Source organism: Copadichromis virginalis, linkage group LG17 (genome assembly GCF_057382275.1).
Source record: "Copadichromis virginalis isolate Kocher_CV1m ecotype Utaka linkage group LG17, C_Virginalis_male_GT1.1, whole genome shotgun sequence".
NCBI classification, from domain to species: Eukaryota; Metazoa; Chordata; class Actinopteri; order Cichliformes; family Cichlidae; genus Copadichromis; species Copadichromis virginalis.
The window spans coordinates 22,937,416-22,959,478 of NC_140634.1; the positions used below are offsets into that span (position 1 = coordinate 22,937,416).

The 22,063-nt window shown below is 40.0% G+C and overlaps 1 protein-coding gene across 4 annotated transcripts in view; it reads right to left on the reverse strand.

The window, feature by feature from the left end:
• tbc1d30 (TBC1 domain family, member 30) overlaps nucleotides 1-21,852 on the reverse strand; it is a 28,845-nt gene extending 6,993 nt beyond the window's left edge. Inside the window, exons 1-13 of one of the 4 annotated variants that reach the window (XM_085436347.1) lie at nucleotides 21,049-21,852; nucleotides 16,763-16,927; nucleotides 8,729-8,790; nucleotides 8,112-8,177; nucleotides 7,416-7,541; nucleotides 5,979-6,164; nucleotides 5,722-5,791; nucleotides 4,796-4,894; nucleotides 4,507-4,675; nucleotides 2,967-3,072; nucleotides 2,772-2,878; nucleotides 2,164-2,303; nucleotides 836-1,075 (exon numbers count right to left, since the gene is read on the reverse strand). In XM_085436347.1, coding sequence (XP_085292473.1) covers nucleotides 836-1,075; nucleotides 2,164-2,303; nucleotides 2,772-2,878; nucleotides 2,967-3,072; nucleotides 4,507-4,675; nucleotides 4,796-4,894; nucleotides 5,722-5,791; nucleotides 5,979-6,164; nucleotides 7,416-7,541; nucleotides 8,112-8,177; nucleotides 8,729-8,790; nucleotides 16,763-16,927; nucleotides 21,049-21,562 — 2,050 coding nt within the window. In that variant the 5' untranslated portion in view covers nucleotides 21,563-21,852. Of the gene's footprint in view, nucleotides 1-835; nucleotides 1,076-2,163; nucleotides 2,304-2,771; nucleotides 2,879-2,966; nucleotides 3,073-4,506; nucleotides 4,676-4,795; nucleotides 4,895-5,721; nucleotides 5,792-5,978; nucleotides 6,165-7,415; nucleotides 7,542-8,111; nucleotides 8,178-8,728; nucleotides 8,791-11,041; nucleotides 11,595-16,762; nucleotides 16,928-21,048 lie in introns of those variants that run through there. The other 3 variants (XM_085436348.1, XM_085436349.1, XM_085436350.1) reach the window with 3 other exon arrangements.
• Between the last annotated feature and the right edge of the window lie 211 nt (nucleotides 21,853-22,063).

Below are 22,063 nucleotides of genomic sequence, written 5' to 3' on the forward strand. Positions count from 1 at the left end.
TCTGAAAGAAGCTAATTTAGCTCCTCTCCCTTTTAAGGCAGCCTTCTTCTGACTAGTTAAATATCTTTGCACTGATAAAACGAGGCGTTTCACTGGTCTTGCCCAAGATGTAAAATTAGTTTGAAATCCCTGCTCTAGATTTTCACGGTCTAGTGAGGTTGCTGTTGAAGTTCATTTCAGTCATCGATGTCATTTAGTCGTGTCAAGTCTCTCATCCCACGGTCAAACAGACCTCGGCTAGTGACAATTGATCTTTGGAGGAATATATATATGGTTTTTAATTTACTCTTTTATATTCTAACGCTTGGGTGTGTGCTTCCTTTGATATATGTGTATTCTCTCCTGCCTCCTTATAATGACAAATACTACATGAATCTGTGGGAAAAGCTGAGCTATATCCCTAAAATGACCATATTTAGGGATATCCCCTAAATATGACATCATAAAGACTAAGGAATAGAAAAACAAAGTGTCTAAAACTGCTTAACTGAAGCCTGAGCTAGCATTTCACAGGTATTACTTGTACTTGCTGACATCATTACTTGAAACTTTGGTCATGTTTGATACAAGCATGCACAATTGTAACAGACAATAGGAAATGTATAATAGGTCCCCTTTAAGAAATGTTCTGGTGTGTCTCGACAGCAGAAACACACAAGATTTATGCACTGAAGAAAAAAAAAAAATGTAAAAACATCCTGAAAAAATAAATAATGAACATAATGAAACGCTTTTTTTTTTTTATATGAGTGTCTTTGAGCAATACAAAAGCTCAAAGACATTCATCATCTTGGTAAACCAGCTGTGTGAATGCTGTTACTCATTTCTCACTTACCTGTGCGGATGTAGAGTTGCATAGCCTGTTGCTGCTGCCGTCGTTTGATGCGTGCGTATTGCTTCTTCAGGGCGTAGATGTCGGTGCTCATTCTCTCCATCATCATGCCATTAATGGCTGCTTGATGCTCTGCCCTTGCACCTCCTCCTCCTCCTGATCCTCCACTACCAGCCCCTCCTCCTCCTCCTCCCACTGCTCCGGGGCTCAGCTCTGCAATGCTTCCCTGCTCGCCTCGCTGGTCTGAATGCAAGAATACATGTAAAACCAGAACACATGCTTTATTATTTCCACTTGTTTGGATCTATTTTATGACTGAACATGAAATAAAGTGATTAGAGTCAAATTAGCTGGTGGTTCAAAAAGGCAGATGGAGCAATTTAAGCAGAATATACAAAACAGGCCAAATCCAGCATGCCTTTTTGGCTCTTCTTAAGCTCTTTTTCATACTTATTTACTTGCCCAGTTTGGCTTTAAATGAAAATCAGCTGTGCTCTAGAAACATCAGATTTAGTACAAGCGAGAGAAAAAAAAAAAGCTGCTTGATGCTATCGATAGATGATAACATCTGGAGCATTCACTTAAATGTACACAACATGCTGCATTGTCTGATAGTGTTTTGGAGACTAGAAGTTACAAGTTTCAAAGACTTTCAAAGTAAGCCCAGCGGGCTGAGTCACTCTTTCCTGTTTTCTTTGCCTCTGATGGCATCACAATCATGGCGCTTTTAGACAAGCAGCCTTTGAAGATGACATAAAATGCATTTTGTTGAGTGAATTATTGTTTGTTTTCTCTTCAGCTTCACTGAAAGTTGGAAGTTATTTTCCATCTCAGCTCTTCCAGCAGGACACAACGAAAAATCCCCGTCAAAGACAAGCAGCTAGTTTGTTCACTGTAATTACTCTGCTGTCTCAGAGCCCCTGTGCAGGCGATTGATTGATGTTCTTTTCCTTCACATTGCTTCCAAATATAATGAGCAGAGTTTCCCTTTTGAAGTAGGTTAAGACAGTTGTACTGATATCTTCTTATGAGGTTAAAAGTTCAGCTCAGGTTTGGAAAACAGCTTTTACAGATCTTAACCAATGTTTTTAACTAAAGCCCCCTGGCTGGTTTCAGCTTTTTCATGCTTGTACGAGTCCTTGAAGAAGCAGGAAGTGGGGATTTGTCTGGAGGAAACGGATCAGAGTCTGTCAGTACTTAGAGTCATATTAAGGGCAGGACACGAGGATTTGGGGCAGCAGTCCATCTGGAACTGCTTGGCTCCTGACTGTACCCACACTGAGGGTCACCATTTAAATCCCGTGTGTGTGTGTGTGTGTGTGTGCGCTGACCTTTGAGATGTTTCTGGTATCTCTGCAGTTCGGGGGCCAGTAGGCCACCCAGGGGACCCAGACAGCCGAGCGCAGTCACCACAGAATCTTCATCGTCCATGTCGGCGTCATCATCGCTCTCCCAGCTGCCCAGACCACTACTGCAAGAAAACCATCACCACCACCACAAAATACACATATTTATCTGTACAAGAGGCGAGATGTCAGACAGACAGAAAAAAAGAGTGTAAACACACTTTTGGACTGAATGTTTTGGTTTTCTGAACATTTGCTGACGACCAACATTTTACTGTTAATGTTGAATATTAGTGTCAGTGAGCAGAGTTGCACTGCTTTAATTTACAATGAGTTAATTCTGTATTAAAATTATAGTTGGTGATTACAAAGAGGCTTTACTGCTTCCTATACCGCGCCATTTTCCTTCTGAAAGTAGTGACCATCAGTATAATACAAGCATCTGTCCCATGGTCACACCTCCAGGTCATCACTAGCGGTCACAGAGAACATAAAAATGTCTTTAAGAGTAGTAAAGTGGAAAAATATTGAGTTGTGTTTTTTTTTTTTTTTTTTTTACACAGCACTATTGATCTTCTGAGTTTAGAACAAACCTTCCATTGGATTTCACTGACGTAGGAAACGGAGTGATGTTGTAGGTGTATTTCTCTCTTAGCTCGGCTAGCTGAGGGAAGGGAAACACCGCCATGGAGTAAACCTCCTGACAGACACAGAAAGGAGACAGGTGAGGAAGCCATGATCACAACATGTACAGCATTAAAGTAGTGTGTGTGAAGTTTGCTCACTACCTGCATGAGCTCTGTAGGATCGATGAGGTTGTGCTCCAACATCTCTTGAGTGAGACAACCCATGGTGCTGTAAAACTCATCTGCTGTCTGACAGTACTCTATCCTCCTGAAGAAAGAGGAAGTGAGAGAACCAAGGATGGGTTTATAATTTGATTTAAACCATGAGAGATGTGGGATACACGTAAAAAGTTGATAAGCAATTTTTATTTATGTCAGAATTTATCAACAGTGTTAGCAGAATATTTTATCACTTTAAACACGCTTTTGCAAATGGTTGCCTTTTATTTTGAAAATTAACCAGATTAACTGTGCTGTTCCCATGTCTGACGTCCTGCCCTCTTCATCTTCTCTGTGAAGCTTCTGCAAAACAATAGACTTGAAGGCATTTTGAGGGACTCAAAACCATCAAAACCACTTTCCATCTGATATGTGGACTCACATCCTGTTTGGATGCAATCAGCTCCAGCAGCTGAAACCCCACAGGATGCATTTCCGGGGTAATTATTATTAATAAAATAGAATAGCAAGGGTGATATTCGCTTTCAGTGGATTTTTAATACCAAGGGAAATTAACTCATTCACTGCCAGCCATTGGCAGTGAATGAGTTAAATTCTCTTGCAAACACTGAAAAAAAAAAAAAATTGGGTGGAGGTATGTAGCGCAAAGCTACATACCTCCCTGAGCACCATGCATGAACTGCAGTCCTGGACACAGACGAATATCTTGATTATTTTGTGATATTTTCTTGAGATGCATGGTGCTCAAGGAGGTATGTAGCTTTGAGCTACATACTTCCACCCAGTTTTTTTTTTTTTATATATTTGAGTTTATATTTTATATTATAATATTCAGTGCTTGCAAGAGAATTTAATTGCCCTTGCCATTAATAAGCAGCAGAAATTTGCTTCCTCTAAAGCAGGGGTGTTGAACTCCAGGCCTCAAGGGCTGGTGTCCTGCAGGTTTTAGATATTACCCTGGGTAAACACACCTGAATGAAATGATTAGTTCATTACGAAGCTTCAATAGGATATCTGGACTGGATAGCGTAAGGACCTCAGTCAGTTGGGAGGGGCCCGAAGCCTCTACTCTCTACACACCAAAAGAAGTAAGCTGAGCTCTGTGGTTCAGGCTTCTGACTGGAATTCCTCTAGGTGAGGTGTTTTGAAAATTTCCAAATGGGAGAACCTGGACTTCTCTCAGCTGGCTTAGGAATGCCTCAGTGTCCCACCAGAAGAGCTGGAGGTAGTGGCTAGGGAGAGCTACTGACCCAGATGCATGAATGGATGATGTGAAATGTCCAGTTTTCCCCTATCCTAAAGGGCTAAAAAAAATCTTGATATAAAATCTACTCCAGCAGCCAATCACTTTTTAGTTACACGTAAGCTACGCCCCACCTCTGTTCATAATGTGCATGCATGAGTAACACTGCAACCAAACAGCCAAGCCACACCTGATGTAACATCTGCAGCAGAATTACCAAAACATACGTGTTTGGGTGTGTTCTCTACACCAGGTGTGACTGCAGGTAGGTTCACTTACTCTCCCAGTCTCTCCCAGATGGCGAGACCAACTCGAAACAGCACCTCTGACCCCTCAAAGAAAACAGAGTCCCAGATCTTCAGCACGGTGGGTGCCGGCAGGCAGGTGGCAAACATGGTCAGAAACCACTGCATAGTGAAGACGTTGGTCAGCGGAGGCTCGTAGCTGCCTGCAGCAGAGAGACAAACAGATATTAAACATACATGAAAAAGTTCTTAGCCTCTCTGTAGGATGAACATCTAAATAGTTTACAGACTTTGTGACCAAATATCCCATATAGCAACTGTACCTCCAGCCTCTCGGTTGGCTGCTTTCTGAAGGTGGTGGAGGTGCTGGGAAAGCCTCGGCAGCTTTAGACGCAGCAGGTCTCTGAATACCGCCATGTCCACTGACAGGAGGAGACAACAGAGTAAGAAATCTAGCGTGATGAAAAGTTAATGGTATTCATTAATCCTCAGATTAGATCCCCAGATCCACAGTTTTTAAATTTACATAACTATTTTCATTTTTCACTGGAAAAATAAACCCAATTTGATATAAAATTTATTCTGTCAAGTCCATTAAATCACTAGTGTTTTCAAATCCAGGTAGGACCCATCTGCTGACTTAGACTCTGGGGGCGTCGGCCAGTTTTTGTAGGGCTTCAAGTGTTAGTGGATGAAAGAAATTCAGATTAAGCTTCTCTTTTTTCCCTATTTACAAATTTTAAAAAAAATTATGAAACAACCTTAATTTCAATCACACAATAGCCAACCCCCGGGGCCTGGCCCTGGATAAGAGGGTGGAGGGATGGATGGATGGATGGATGGATGGATGATAGCCAATTACATTTCAGGAAATACAATATACGACTGAAGCTGAGACGTCACTACTCCAGGCCTACGTGTGGACTACAACATACAGGAATGCATTTATGGAGATTATTTCATCTCCAAATCAGATAAATGTACCCAAGGGAGTAAAAAAAAACAATCAAAAACAAAACAGTCATGACTCTAAAATGCAGACAGATAATCTCCTGCATCTCTAATTGCTGCTGCTCTGTTAAGCACTCTGTATCTGCCCTGATGGAGTTCCTGCAATTTGGTGTCCATTTTCACATTTTTACATTTGGCACGACGATATTGTCATTAGCATCTTTTTAACACATAAGTGTGAAAATTAGATATTATGGCAGCCAGTAAAATCTTAGGTGTACTGTCATAGGCTGTTTACCTGATAACGCTCGCAAGTTGTTGGCAAAATAACTGTCAGGCAGCACTTTATCGATAAGATAGATCATCACCTGGATATGGATGAGTGGGGAAAAAAAGAACAGAAAATAAATAAAAAACATGGTTTAAGCACGGTTATGATCATTCAAAGCAAATTAAGCTACTTAAAAATGTTTTATTTTAAAATCCACCAGCATATGTAAGCAGACTAAACTCAATGACCTGAGTTTGATTATATGGTTAGATTTTGGTGTATACCTTCAGTGCATCACTTTCATTGCCTTCTGTAACCTCCAATATAAGAGCAGCCAGTACATTGAATCCTTGGCAGTAACCCACAGTTTTATTCCAGCGGGCGTATGCCAGAAGCACCCTCTTCAGCACCACCCTGTCTTGTTCCCCTTCCTGGCCACAATAAGAGCTGCAGCCTGTCCTGTGTAGATCCTGTGGACGAAAAGGAACAACAGCTTGGATTATTTTATTACAAGGACGTGCATTAACATTAAACAGGATAAATGATGACTAGACTTTGCCCTGTTTACGGAAACAGCCGTTCCTCTGTTGAATCAATGAGTCAGTGAGAAACAGCAAAGATCTGCAACGACTCAGCTGACAGAGTCATCCTGTGTTCTGACGCACAAGTCATCAGCAAACAGCATCTAAGCAGGTACACCTTCCGAGAAACACATTATATTTTATTGGTAGCTCGAATAAACTGTTGAATGCACATAAACAGCCATTACGGATGTATGCACTCACAAAAACAGCTCATCATTTTTTCCTCAACAGGTTGAGGAAAAAATGGTCAGGGGAAAGATGGAATGTTAATAATTATAGGTCTTGAATCCAGTGTAGTACTAAAGTTTCAAACACAGACTACACTGAGTGGACTAAATGCTAGTTTGATGACATTCACACCCAGTCTGGAGGAATAATTTACCTTTAATATGCTGACGTCTACGTCATCGCTGACATAAGAACTAAGCCTAGCCCTTAGTTTTACAGAAAAAAAAAAAAAAAAACTTTACAGGAATAAATGAAATTTTTAAATTCGTATCAATCACAGCTTTTTAAGTTTTTAAGGCTTTTTTCTGTGATTGTCAGGAAACATTTCAAAACCGCATCATACATTCAGATATTCTCATAGCACAGGTTCAGGGGTTTTGTGTTAGGATTACTAGTCATCAACACTAATAATTTAAACAGATAAATGGATTAAATACATAATGAAAATTCTTGCCTTTGACAGCCTAGTTGCAGTTACAAGTTTAATTTGAAGTTGTAGATTATCCTGGACATTTCAATACAGGGGTGACGCGCTTTTAGCACCACAGAATGGCTGTATAAGACGGATGTAGCTTCAGGGTCTCCATCCATATACATCCTAGTGACAGCATCCATCTTTTATGTAAAATGTATGCTAGGAGCCAGCCTCAAGTGGCCAATTACAGAACTGCAGTTTTTGGCATTTCATTTATCAAAGCCAGGACCTTTCTTTTAAAGATACAGGATCCAAAATGTTTAGAATAAAAGAGCTTTATGAATGTTTGTATGTGAAGTGCTTTGAGTGCTCCGTGGAGTAGTACCATGCCCTGCATGTGACCCTGAACTATGTCTACATTACACTTCAAAAGGTATTCAGTGGTCTGCCTGTTCTGTATTTTATGCTATATGCTGCAAATACAATTTGGTTACCTTGACGATCTGGATCCCAAGGGAGTCATCATCTGGATTGCTGCGTTCATTAAAGGCAAAACGAAGAGTCTTCTCCCAGTCAATAGAGATACTGTGGAGGTACTGGTCTGCTAAGGTTAGCCAAACCTGGATAATGACAACAGCAGCCAATAAACAATGAGTCAGTCGGTGCTGTGGTTTTTGTAGAAATCCCGCCAACATTTAGACGGTACTTTTACTTCAATTAGGAGCCCCTGTTCACTGTGACTCCCATCGTTTTACATCCACGCAAGAGAAAAGCTTTTCATTTTCTGACAAAATGAAAGTAATTGCTTCCATTTCTTCATACTTGCATCAAAAAAGATAAAACTGGGATGTGAGATGAATGGAGCGTAGATAAAGTACCTCTACACGCTGTTCTTTCATACTACGCTTTCTCTCTCATGACTGTAAAAACTTGGCCCGAAGGCTGACGACAACAAAGTGAACAGACGTTTCTTGCAATAGCACAGCTGGGCTCTCGCTTTTATTTGCTTAACACCCCGATGGCTTCAAAACACGACCAGAGAGGAAAAATGTGTAACGCTTTGTTTATCAAAACACCTTTTTATATGGAAGCAATTTTGTGCCCAAACAGAGAGAGTTTCTACTTTTTTTACTCACTGAGTATGACAAAGTTCTTACAAAGCTTATATTTGGGTGGTTAGAGCAACATACCCTGTTCCTCCATTCCTTTGGTATCCCAGTTGGAAGTCTTGCCACAGCTTTGAGGGCATCGTACCACTGTGGGGAAGAAAAAGCACTCAGTTTAATTGGTTTATCAATGAAAATACCCAGAATTATAATTTTTATATGCTTACTCTATTAAAGAAAAAGGAAAAAGCTATCCAGTCTCACTCACTATATGTCCATCTTCTACATAGAGTCTAAACATGCACGTAGTGGAATGTAAACATAATTTCAGACCAACAGCTTTAAAGTAGTAAAAAGAAGATGTATCAAGGAAGGATACTTGTGGTATCGAATAGAGTTACTGGCTTAATAGCATATAGATTATATTCAGTGCAATCACGTTCATCCAACTTTATATTTAGTGTGACGATTAATGTCACTGGTTGTCTAACTGGTTCAAGTGTGCTTAAAGATGTGTAGTTATTTTTATAATGAAGATGAACTGAAAAGAAAAAATATATATTCAGTATTCGTATGGTAGACATTTTTATTTTAACATGTCTATTTGTCTAAATTATGCATTGCTAATATGGGGGGAGGGGTATCTGCAGAATAATCTGAAGGTGTACTTAATATATGGGCAGTGTATCGTCACCCCTCACCTGCTGAAATCCATTCTTTCCCAGAGATGGTTCAATGGTAAACTTCAGCCTTGTGTCAACCCCTACAAACAAACAAACAGCTGGTTAGAGGCACCTTCTACTTGATGTTCAGACTTTTTCCAGATACAGAATTGTTTTTTTGTTTTTTTTGTTTAAATGTGTACACATGCACAGAAATGTTATCTGGAAATCGCACACTTAAAACATAAGGTAGTTAATGAACCCAAGTTATTGATCTTCATAATTTAAAACCCACATTTATAAAAACGTTCCAGAGAAACATTTTTCCTCAAACACCTTTGTGTACTTCTCATTTCACTAAACAATCTGCTTAATGTTTAATGTTAAAGATCTCAAGTCTTTCTGCTAGTTTTAGTCAGATACACCCAATGGCAAAATGGCGCAGTTTACACATTTTCACGTGTATCCAAAGGAAAAATGGACATCTCATTTCCCGACTGTGATATTTTTTGGTTTGCTTTGGAGCTGTGAGTCGCTCTCCACTTCCTGGTAGTGCTGAATCCGCGTTTCAGTCTCCATTTCACTGATTAAATATCGTCTAAAACCTCATTTACAGCAGAATACAGCCCTACGAGAAGACTACCCGGAAGAGAAATTCTCATCTGAAGTTAAGAAGCCGTAAAGTCCTGACATGCCAGTTCTCTCGGCTCAACGCCAACAGCTCCGACTACGGCCATTTGCCTTCCCGTCCCCATCCAGCTCAGCCTCTGGAGGATTGGTGTCGCTCACGCGGGACACCTGCGTGGTTTTTCTCTACGATGAAACTCCGAACATAAGAAATAATGGCTTGTAACCTGAACGGTCCGCTTCTGCCGTTTTGTCGTGCGCCATTATGGATGAGCGCAGTTTTATTCTGCAGTGTCCTCTCGGGGCTTCGGGAGAGGATTAACGCGGAAAACCCTCCTACTTCCCCGTCACAGATTAGTCTAACGCAGCCGATTCAGTGTGGATACAGAACTGCAGCTAAGGCCGGCAGCAGCAAAGTTCAGAGGGCAAATTTAACCAGTTCTCCACAGTGTACGTGACATAACCACGGTAAACACGAACATAAACAAGGAGAGTGTGAAATGATGGGATAAAAGAGTCCACGATTCAAATCTTATTCTGAAAGTCTGTAATTTGATCGATTATCAAGGTAAAGGCAACGAACCTCCACCCAAATACAGCAGCGGTTTTAACAATCTCTTGTGCCAGAGAAACGTCTCAGTTTTATTTCAAACCTGGAATCTACTTATTCTTACTTTCACTGCGTCTCGTTTAGATTTCGACTTGCTCTGTTACCCCCTTTTCTATTTAAGTGATCTCGAGTATTTTTAAGGTTTTTGTCTTATTCCATTTTAATTGTCAATTCTACTTTAATGAGCTATGCTATAAAGTTTTTTCCAGCCTGTATCATAATGATTTCCACATTAACAAGATTCAAACTAAATGTGGGTCAAACAGTTTTAGTGGGACACATTCATGCCTGAAATTTTAATATATGTATCCAGCCATGACCTTTTGTCGCTTACATCACATTATTGGTATTTTCATTTACAATGTGCTACAGTTCACTACTGTAAACTGTACTGTAATATTTACATATTACAGCCATTTACTATTGGAATTACATTATAATAATGTTTAATGACAAAAATCAAACCCAGTGCATGGGGTTGACAAATATAAAAATATTTTACTCCCATTATAAGTAAATCCTATGAATGCAAATCAACAGCAACCCCAGCCACTAAAGATGTGCCCATTCATTTTAGCACCTGGTGTCTGCACAACACTTTCCCATGACCTCATATGCCATATATACCATTTCTTTGGAAATAAATAGCTTGTTTTATGTCACCTGCACATATTTGCTAACCACATGTCTGATGCATCAGACATCCGCAAATACACAGAAAATAAGCCAAGTCACTCATGACTGTTCGCTATGCTGGTTAATCATTTCTTAAAATGACTAACACACAAATTATTGTTTTAAACAGTCCTAAAGGATCCATTCTTAAAATGTTTGTAATACCACATTAATGCTTAACTGTGCCATTATTTTGATAATCATAATTGGAAACATATTTCTTGAATGTGATCTTTCTTGGCTTACGATATGTAAAGGAAAGTATGATTTTTTAAAAATTGCTGCACCCACATGACCCAAAATCTCCAACAACAGCGTGGACTTTATTAATATTATTAGATATTTCAGCCCAACATTTCGTAGTATTTTGGCATGTATTCCTTTTTTAGCGCTGCTCTGCCTGCAGATGTTTAAAATAAGCCCATATACTCGAAGGTCACCTGGCTCTAAGGTGCACAGCAGCCGGGGTGCACTCCTGGATATCCCGTTGCGCTTCTTCAGGACGCTGCTGATGATGTTACCGACCCCTCCCGAGCTTTGCTGCCGCTGCTTCACGCCCGCTCTCGGCCTTCTGCCGGCGGCGGGGAGCCGTTCCTGTCTCATCCCGGAACCAGAGCTGTAAACGCGCTCAGTTACCTCATCGTTTGGTTCCGCTTTTACAGGCACTCCTTTGATGGGGGGCTAGAAGACATTCTGGCCGCTCCTCCAAACGCTCTCCTGTAAATCAATCGATTAAATTGATGTTTCAGCCTTCTTCCGGTGATGTCTCGTTCTTCTGATTTATTCCGGAGGAAACAACATATCTCCGACGTATCAGTAAGTGCGGTACTAAATCACCCAGCACGCCATGTTCAAAGGCTCCAAGTGATGCATTAAACATAAGAAAGGTAAAAAATAGCCGAAAGTAACCGTTTGTGCTCCTTTAGCGCCGCTGATGCTGCTGCACGCCTCCTCATACTCCTCCGATATGGCGTCACCGGGAGGAGGCGCACGGACGGAGGGATGCGGTAGGATGGAGAGACATGTGGGGCAAGATAAAAGGATGAGGTAATGGTGGAGGAGAGCGCATGGAAAGGGGAAGTGGAGATTCAGTTTTGTAACCCACTAAATCCTAGCGCACCTAATACAACAATGTCATCTCGCTGCTTACATCTATTTAGACAAAGTCACATTTCCTTTCACAGTGAACTGAGATGAGCAGACAGCAGTGGGCAGACTTTATCTGACAGCAGGGCACAACACTTCACACGAAGAGACAGAAGACCTGCAACCAAGTAAATGCCTTTCCTATACCTACAGCAAAGATTAATTCTCAGACAGGAAAACCCTTTCTGGGGTAAGGTCAAGTGTCAAAAAGGCAAGGCTCTTCCTTAAAGTAGCAGCTCATAGATACAAAGATACACAAGAGTTTTTTTCTTCCACAAAACTTTAAAGTACACAGTGAAAAGAACGATTACACCATTTTCCTAAAGATTTTCGGCATTGGGTAACTTATCCAAGTGTTTCCCAACCTTTTGGGGCCACGGAACATGTCACATTAGAAAAACCACACGGCACACCACCAAACAAAAAACATGTCACAAAAAGGATATTGATCTTTTGACACGCACCAGGCATAGCGGAATTGCCTCGGTTTGTCCCCAGTATACCCCCAGTACTTTTTGCTTTCATTACTCATGCTAGGGCCTTCATCTCGGTCGGAATTTTCTCCAGGACCAGGTCAGATTGACTACTTTTTCTTTTTAAATATTTATCCATTGCTATTTCGCGCTGCCTTGTCTCACTCGCAGCATGACTATTGTGTAATTTCTTCTGCGTCTTCTTCTGTTTTACTGGCAGTTGGCAATCCATTTGATTAGAGCAGGTAGTTGTACTGCCCTCTAGTAGAAAAAAAAAAGGTAATTGTTCTGCCCGTTACTCACGCCTGTCGCTTAGATTACTAATCAGGTGGAACCAAATAATCTTCCATGGCACACCTGATCATTTCTCATGGCACACCTATGTGCCACGGCACAGTGGTTGGGAAACACTGACTTATCCTACAATTCAAACAGAAATCCTTTCCTAAAATGTGTATACTCTCCCTCCGTTTAGTTATCCATCTTCATAAACGTTCTACCAACAAAATGTGGCAAGCAATCAAAGAAATCTTTGCAATGAAAATCAATGATGCTGGCATTATGATTCAGCCCTAACAGGTGCAGGAAGTGCTTCCTGAGTGGAAAACATTTAGTCTAAATGAAATTACCTGCAACAGACTTTACATAAAAATAAATCAAGGCCTTTGTGGTGAAACTGTTCAGCCGGTAAAGCTTCATGATGAATTACCTCAGCTCTAGATGTTTATGTTCCAAGGACAGCACTAATAACAAATGTGTTTCTATCATGGAAATTATTTTGGGGCTGTACACATCTGCTCATGTACAGAAGCTGCTGTTACACAGCAGACAGACATCATTAAAAGATACTGTAAGATAAATAGTTAACTGATAAATCTTTAATGTCCCAGTTTGAAAAAGCTCTTTCCAGCCCTCAGGCAAACATGCCCAAATTAACTGAAATTTTAATTAGAGTCAGGAAAAGTACAATCAGACATTTTATGAACTAGTAAGATGCAGATGAAAAATTATACCACACATAATTCAACCTGATTACATTTTGACTGCATTTTTCCTGCTCTGCCTGCTGCTGCTGCTGTTGTTGATGTTAATATTAATATAAAAATATTTACGCATTACCATAGCGACCAGAGAGCATTAAAGGGCTGAGAGGAGGATGTTACTCTCAATGTTGTTGCCGCATTTCAGGAGTACACTGCTAATAAAGTTACACAGTGAATTCGCATTTATTATTATATTTACAAAATACCAGTTTGTGTCTCGGTCGTATCATTTTATTTTGTTGTATTTATCTGCGACACCTTAAAAGCCGGTCAGTGAAAATATTCTCTGACATTAAACGGGTCCATGGCGCAAAAAAGTATCAGGACCCTTTGGGGACCCTAGCATGAGTAGTGGTCAGAAGAAAGCAAAAAGGGTATACTGGGGACAAACCGAGCCAATTCGGCTATGCCTGGTGTGTGGGGAAAAATTAGCAATATCCATTTTGTGACATTTTTGTTTGGTGGTGTGCCGTGTGATTTTTCTAATGTGAAATATGTGCCGTGGCTCCAAAAGGTTGGGAAACACTGCTCTAATGCAGAGACACACACACACTCACACACATCCTGTAGTAACAGATGGTCTGTTTTTCCCCTGTAGGAACAATTAGATCATAAATTGCTATTTGTTATGAAGTCATAATCTTGATATAAACACGTTCATGTCATTTCATGCAATAAAAAGTAATAAAGCATTGACTGAAATTTATTGTTTAGTATTTTCTATGTCACCAGCAAAAACCATTCAGCCAAATCACAGCCTTTGCAGTGTTCAACAGGAGCCATATTACCATATTAATGTTCTGTGTTGTGCAACTGACCACCTAGTGTACGACTGGCCTGGTCATAAAGTCTGTAAATGGAAAGCAGCACTGGAAAGCTTATATTCTGTTATAGAGACCATGATGGGAGCCAATATGATGCACAGTGATGGAAAAGAACAGTCTCAGTAAATGCATAATAGCTATTCAGTGATATCTTCACTTCTCTGGCCAGGCCTGCCTCTAGGTGTCTGATAAGTGGAGTTAATCAGTGTTAAGGCCAAAATCTACAGTTCCTGTAGTGGCCACATGAGTATGGAAGCCCGTTTCTGCCACACACACACAAAAAAAAAAAAAGTATCCATAACTCGAAATTTCAACTTATTAACTCAAACTTTTGAGAAAAGTAACTCGAAATTTCAAGTTAGCACTGCTAATCAGTAATCTACGTGAATTACATAATTTTCTTGTTACCCGGAAGCTGAATCCCTCAGCTACAAATGCTACAGCTAAGCTACCAGTATTACAGCCAGTCATTAATGCCCAAATTGCTGGATATTTTCAGCGTGGCTTTACACATGATGAAATCATTGTTTTATTAGCAGAATCACATGGCATTACTATCAACAAACGCACTTTCGAAAGCGTCAATTTGTTGTGATTCGGTTTTGAGTGCGCATTCCAGATTACTGATTGACAGAGCTAACTCGAAATTTTGAGTTATGGATACTTTTTTTTTTAAAGTTGCAGAAACGGGCTTCCGTACATGAGGCTGTTACAGCATTTAAAAACTGCGTATTGCCTGGTATAGGAAGGTAAAACAGTTTTGGTCTCACCTACACTAATTAAATTAAATCGACATCTCCACTTTCATACATTTTAAAGATTATTATCATTACTTTTTTTGTTGTTTCGGCTTCTTTTTGGATCATAAATTGGCATGTTTTGGTTTAAACTCCATTTCTCCTGTTGTTTGACAAATCTGGTTTGGATCATGTCATCCACGATTTGTACCTCTCAGTTTTAAGTTGTTGCTCTAGTTTATTTGCGCCTCCAAAGACCAATGAACCCCTGAGACGTGCAGACACAATCCTTTCTGTACTTTCACTCTGAGAATTTCAGGGTGAATTATTTCACTCTGTCATTTCTGCTGTCAAACTTACTGTTTTCAAGATGTAAAAGATAATCAGTATAGTCAGGATATTCATGTTCATGCATCTACCATTTGCTTAATTCACAACCTGCTTCTTGAAAATATAAGAGTGTAATTTTGATACTTCAGGGAGTTTGACTACAAAGAAAAGGTCCCACAGGATGAGAAACCTCAACCATCTAAACCCCAAAAAGGCCACAGAAACAAGGCTGACATGTGACCATTTAAAAAAAACAAAATGGCTCTCATGTGTGTCTGCATCTGATTTGCAGAAAAGGACAGAAAAAAGTGAAATTAGTAACCATGTTTCATTTGCTGTGTTGTCTGGTAATTATTCAGGTTTCTGTAGGAACGCCTCCATTAGCTGCCATTTCTTTCTTTTTTTTCCTTTTTTTGAGCGACAGGCTTCTCATGATTCATAAATTGGTGGCAAAAACATGGAAACCTAAAGTTTCCTCTTAAAAGTGAATCTTTGACCTCTTTATTTTTTCAGTGAAATGAAATTTAAAAAACAAACAAACAAACAGGGAATTGATTTTCAAACAAAGGGTTGCTCTGAAAGTCTAAATGTGAAATTCAATTAATGTACAGCGTTACACTAAAGCCAATCAAAATGCAGGATACTTTCTGAACAAAACACATAATATAACATATAATATGGACGAGTAGGACAAGGGAGACAAAAAATGGTGTGCAGGAGAGACACCTGAGCACCCTTACAAGACCTGTATAAATGCATTTTTGTTAAAATAAATTAAAAAACAAAACAAAAACACACACACGCGCGCACACACACACACGCGCACACACACACACACGCGCGCGCGCACACACACACACGCGCACACACACAAAAAAACAAACAAACCAAATTCTACTTCATTTCTCTTTCATGATTTATGATATCGGACTAGGTGTCACAAAAATATTTTAGGTCCTTTCAGCACCCATCCATAATTATTTTGTTTCCTTTTTTTCCTATTCTCAGCTTGCATGGAATTGAAAAAGCCATCCTTAATATGGTCATCTCACCTTCTACCTACCTGCTGTTCAAACCTAGTGCTTACGATGGGCAGCCAATAAGAACAAAGAACACCTTAACAATAGAGCAACTAAAATAGCCTCCTTCAAAAGACACCAAGATTCAGCATGAGATAAATACAGATGATTTTAAACCATGAATCACACAAAGCTACCCTAGATGAGTCCAAACAAACATCTGGAGCTGAAATGGACCATAATGACCAATAACTAAATAACACACCATAATGGAATTAGTGTTAACATGTAGATTTTTTAAGAAGTACACTGTGTTAATACACACTCCTGAATTCAGATGAAATAAACTCATGAGACTTTTCATAATTTATTCGAGAGAAAGAATGTGAATAATGATACACATAATTTGTGTTCATTTTCAGCCACTCATATTCATATAATTTTTTGAAGGATGGTGCAGATTTTGTGGCCTTCCCAGCTCAGTGCAGTCAGCTAAGAGGACCTCCACCTGTTGTTTCACACAGTTACACCTCCTGTGTCACCCTGCCTGGTTTGCTATTACATAAAAACAATGAGTGTATAGTCTTACGTCGTTTTTGTGACACGGCCTGAAGAAACGCTGTGATAATGTCGTAGTTCTTCTGCAGTTTGTGGCAAAGTCGGTCCCGTCTCTTCAGCTGGCGAATCAACTTGGCCGACTGAAGGCCTGTACGATATTTCACCTCCTGGATGATTGAATGCAGCTCCTCTGGGGCTGAAAACAAACACAGAAAATTGGTGGTACAAACTCCACACAAAAAAACCCTGGCTTGATGGTAGAATTGAACTCAGCACATTTTTATTGTGAGGCAATATTGCTAACCACTGCTCGACCTGTGCTGCCCTTACAGCATTTATTATTATTATTATTATCATCATTATTTTAAATGCCAGTAACAGCCCAAAATTACGTCATCTATTGATCTCTAACTTTTTCAGATGATCACATTTTAGGAACATGTGTCTTTCTTTAACCTACATCTTTTTCAAACACATATTTTCCACAATAATATGTACTCAAAATAAAGCCGTGGCACAGTTTTGACACACCCGTGATATCTGCAGTCCTCTGATAAATCATAATCTCACACTCATTAGCCTGTTTTTCCAAGCTGCAGGCAAAGGAGGAAATGAAAACCAGATCAGCAGTGCCACATAAACACAAACCCTCCACCCATTAATGGAAACATGGCGTTTAAAATCTGATCACAGCAATAGATCTAAGGAAAAACAGGGGACACTTTTGGTTGTTTTTCTCATGTGTAAAATAAAACAGATACAAGAGCAGTTAAAAGTAGTTCTTACTTCATTGTGATATACATCTATTAAGGATCGAAGGATGGACGGACAAGCCATTCAAATAAATCAATAACTTTTTTTTAAAATTATTAATCCTGCTAACTACCACACAGACAAATCACATAAACTTTGGATGTTATGCATTTAGCTTTTTGGTGTGTGTATTATTTTTGCAAATACATTTGGATTAAAGCTAATAAAAATAATATATCCACAGACATTGTATCAATTTTCACAACTGTAAGAGTCTAATGCAGCCAGTCACTGGTTGCCAATTAGGGACGCACAAATCTGATATTTAGTTATTGGTCAGATCCCGACTCAAAATGGTGGATCTGGTATCAGTAAAATCTGTCCATCTACTTGATTCAATTATATGCTGTTCTGTGTTTGCTGTACCAGTAGTGCGCTGGTTGCTAACAGCAAAGAGTCAGCAGTTTGGTGGCACAACCGTTGATGACACTTGTGGCTTTTCTGCAGTAGTCTGCATAGAATGACTGAATGTAGTGTAAAGCGCTTTGGGGTCCTATGGACTAGAAAAGCGCTATACAAATGCAGGCCATTTACCATTTACCATTTAGTCTCATTTCATTCATCCTGATACCTGATCCTGAAACTATGCTCTGATTTCATTGAAATAGCCCCCACATCACCACGCTGATAACCAGAGTCGGCTTTGCTGTGTTGCAGATTTGAATGGCGAGTGGTAAAACACACACTGACGGCCTTCATGTATTCAAATGTCCAACTAACTGTTCAACAACACTGGTGAAGATGAAGCTTTTCTTTTTAAGGGGAATTCATAGTACTGTACTGTGCCAGCTTGAGTAGGTACACAGAATGAAATGATCTGAAACAAACCAGCGTGTCCAAAAAGCAAAATTAAGGTCTTGCAGTAACCTAGTCAAAGCCAGGACTTTGGTTAAATTGAGATGCTTTGGCATGACCTTAAACAGGCTGTTCTTGCTGGAAAACCCTCCAGTGTAACTGAATTAAAACAATTCTGCAAAGAAGAGTGGACCAAAATTCCTCCACAGCAACGTGAAAGACTCATCACCAGTTATCACAAATGCTTGATTGCAGTTCTTGCTGCCAATTTTCACACAAGTTCAGGTAGGTGTGGATAACTTTTTCCCCTTATAATTGAATTAACCTTTGAAAACCTGTGTATACTCAGGTCATCTTTGAAAAATAAAAAAAATTTGAATGATGGTTCAAATTTGCCCATTCCGGGTAAGGGACGAGACACTGCCCCAAGTGGAGGAGTTTAAGTATCTCGGGGTCTTGTTCATGAGTGATGGGAGAAGGGAGCGGGAGATCGACAGACAGATTGGTGCAGCGGCTGCAGTGATGCAGACGCTGTACCCCACCCTGCCTTTTTTCTTTCAAAGTTAGGAGAGCAATGTTTACATCAAGCCTTATTTGTAAAAAAAAAAAGATTCCCAACCATTTATATGCTTGTGAAATTAACACTTGTATCAGATCAGTGGTCTCCATCACCATATACATGAATTCAGGGCTGTGTAGTTATTTAAATTTTACATTTCAAAAACAAAAAAATATATTAAAAAAAAAAAATCCTCTTTTCATTTTTTGTTTAATTTTACCCATATTCATTATACCTTTCGCATTAGCGTGTAAGAAGTTCAGTTAAGTTTGCATTTACAGTTTTATTTTGTTTTTTTAGCTGAACCACAATTTAGGTTAAAGGAAATGTACTTAATTAAAAGCACAAGTTTCTGCCTTTTTAAGTGTAATAACGCTAATATTTTCCCAGCATAATGGCACATGAAGCCAAGATATCTGTAAGTTATCAAAGCAGGGAAAAGTTGGATATGTCGATCCCTTATACAAACGAGAGTGCGTAAGCGTAGCTAATAAACTGTGCTGCCCTGGAGCGATCAATAAAGTGTAACATTTACCAAAAAGGGTTTTAAACTTTTCCACGGACCATTCCTGACCAAACACAGGAGCAAAGCGAGTATGCATATTTTGGCTGGTATTTCAGGTATTATTTAAGAGTATTTCCTCTTCCTGAGTGGCAGCCCTGAGCATTGTCTAACTCATACCAACCCTCAGCAGTGGAGAGTGCAAACACTGAAGTCACAGGTCTGCCCGTGTTGACTGAAGGATTCCTTTAAACGAGAGGAAACAATGGCAGCATGGACCTCACAGTAACATGCCAAGTGGGAATCTGGGGCAACAATGAAGGACGCGAGTAAATGAGCTGTCAGTGCACTCTGTCTCTGTCATTGTAACAGTCTGAACACTGAGCTTTACCCACATTACACTCAGCCTGCTCGGCTCACTCCAGTATCTGATTACACTTACAGACAAATCAGCTATATATCAAGATGTATCTGTGAATTGGAAAACACACACACACGCCTTCCTCATTACAGAGACTTCTGGAATGAATTATAGAAGATTTGGGATGAAGCTTTTACAAAAATAAACAAAGATAACCTCAAAGCTTAAAGAAAAGCTCTGTTAAATGTCTCAATTAGAGAGCAAGAAAACAGTAACTAGATCATTTATAGGTGTGAATTAAAAGACAGATAAAAAGCCTCCAATCAACAGGGTTTGTGATCTCTGCAAATAAATTCTGGCACCCACTGAAGCATTTTAGATCTTCTTTCAATGCAAAAACCACCACAATTGTGTTTGGGATTCAGTGTACTCATGTTTAAAATACCCTATTCTGATCAAATGCCCAAATGAAATAACAGAAAAATGCACAACTTCTGTTCAGTCAGGTAAAATGCACACTCTGTCTAAACAACATGTGGACTAGTTGCACCTGCATGCATACTCACCTCACAAAAGCTCAATTTGAGCCAGGAAAAAGTGAAAATATTCATAGTAAGGAGGTAAAACCTCCCCCTACTTAATTAAAAAGACAACAGTTACTGTATAAAATAATAATAAAAGAATGCTAATTCTGAATTTTTCCATATTTGGGAAAGATTTTTATGGAATGACCCTTCATAAAATATCCAAATTTCTTTGTCCATTTGACCTATAAGGAATACAATACCATTTTAAGATCCTTGCATTTCCATGGTATGGTTTTCTTTTCTCTATTACCTCATTCAACCTCTATGGTCATTTCAAACTAGCATTCGTTTCAGTGTGTGAGACTGAGCATTAGACAGGTCAAACTGGAGGCAAAGGAGTTTTTCCTCCCCACTGTTGCCAAGTGCTTGCTCATAAGGGCTCATCTGTTGTTTGGGGTTCTCTCTAATATTGCAGGGCCTTTCCAGATAAAGCACATTTAGACACCTGTTGTTGTGAATACGATTTGACAGTAAATTGTGCGATGAAGTGGTGAAAGTCTTCAAAATATGCAAGATTTCTTTTTTATATAAATGGGCTAAAGAACATGTCTTTGTTTCCTTACTTGTTAGTGCAATAATGCAGGAATAAAACGGACCAAAAACACATAATATCAGCCATAAAACAAACAGGTGGTAAGCATCATTTATAGAGGAGGAAAAAGAGATAATCGGTGGTTGAGTTTGAATGATCAGTCTGTACCTTTCTGAGCCAGGTAGTTCATCTGGTGCCTCCTGGTGTGCTTCTCCTGCAACTCCTGCAGGAAGCTGGACCCGGAGTTACTGCGGCCCAGGAAGGCATCGGACCCGGACGCCTCCGTGGAGCTGTCCCAGCTGTCCGCATTCCTCCTGCTGCCTCCGCTGTATGTATCATAAAGCTCCACCAGGAGACAGTCCACTATGGAAGCCCTCGGAGTTCTGACTGCATCTCCCACAGATTCAGAGTCGCTGTCACCGGCCGCGTTGGTCCTTTGGGTGGCAGTAAAGGTGCCAGGCGGCTGTCCACGCTCTCTGGGCACCTCCTGCTCTCCCGGACATGATGATGTGTCATTCGATGACTCGGTGGGGCTCGTCCACTGCTGAAAGCCAGAGAAATCGTCCTGCAGGGAGGCAGCAGAGTGGGCATAAACCTCGCTCTCTTCCTCGGAGCGCAAGCCACCGTCACATATGTCAACTTCTAAAAGTTCATTCCCGTTTACTTTCACCCTCGACGCCATTGTTTTTATTAAGAGAAAACAAAACGAATGAGCTCTCTTATCCTGCTGCAACTGTTTTAACAGTAAACTGTCATTTTCCTGACTTGCTTTAAGTTACAAAGTTAGAGCGTTTCGAAGAGGATAGAGTTCCTGGAGCGCTCCATTTCTCACCTCAGAAAGGTGGAGACTCGTCTGGCGGCTTTTACTTTCCTTCCTGAATATTCAGAACTGGAATTCACTGCTCCCCCCCCCTCCAGGACTACACAATGGACCAGCCCACTACGCTGAACTTCTCCAACTGCTGCCAAACTTTCTTCAGGTCGCGCGACAGGTGCGACAGGTGCCGGGAGCTGCTCCATTGGCCAATCAGAGATGAGCCCAAAAGTATCTCGACCAATCCGTTTTCACCTTTGAGGACCAATTCATTAACGTTTGCACGGAAATTCGTAATGTGACTCCTCTAAACGTTCAATATGTGTATAAATAAAGATTTAAAAAAAAACAACTTTTCAATATGTATTG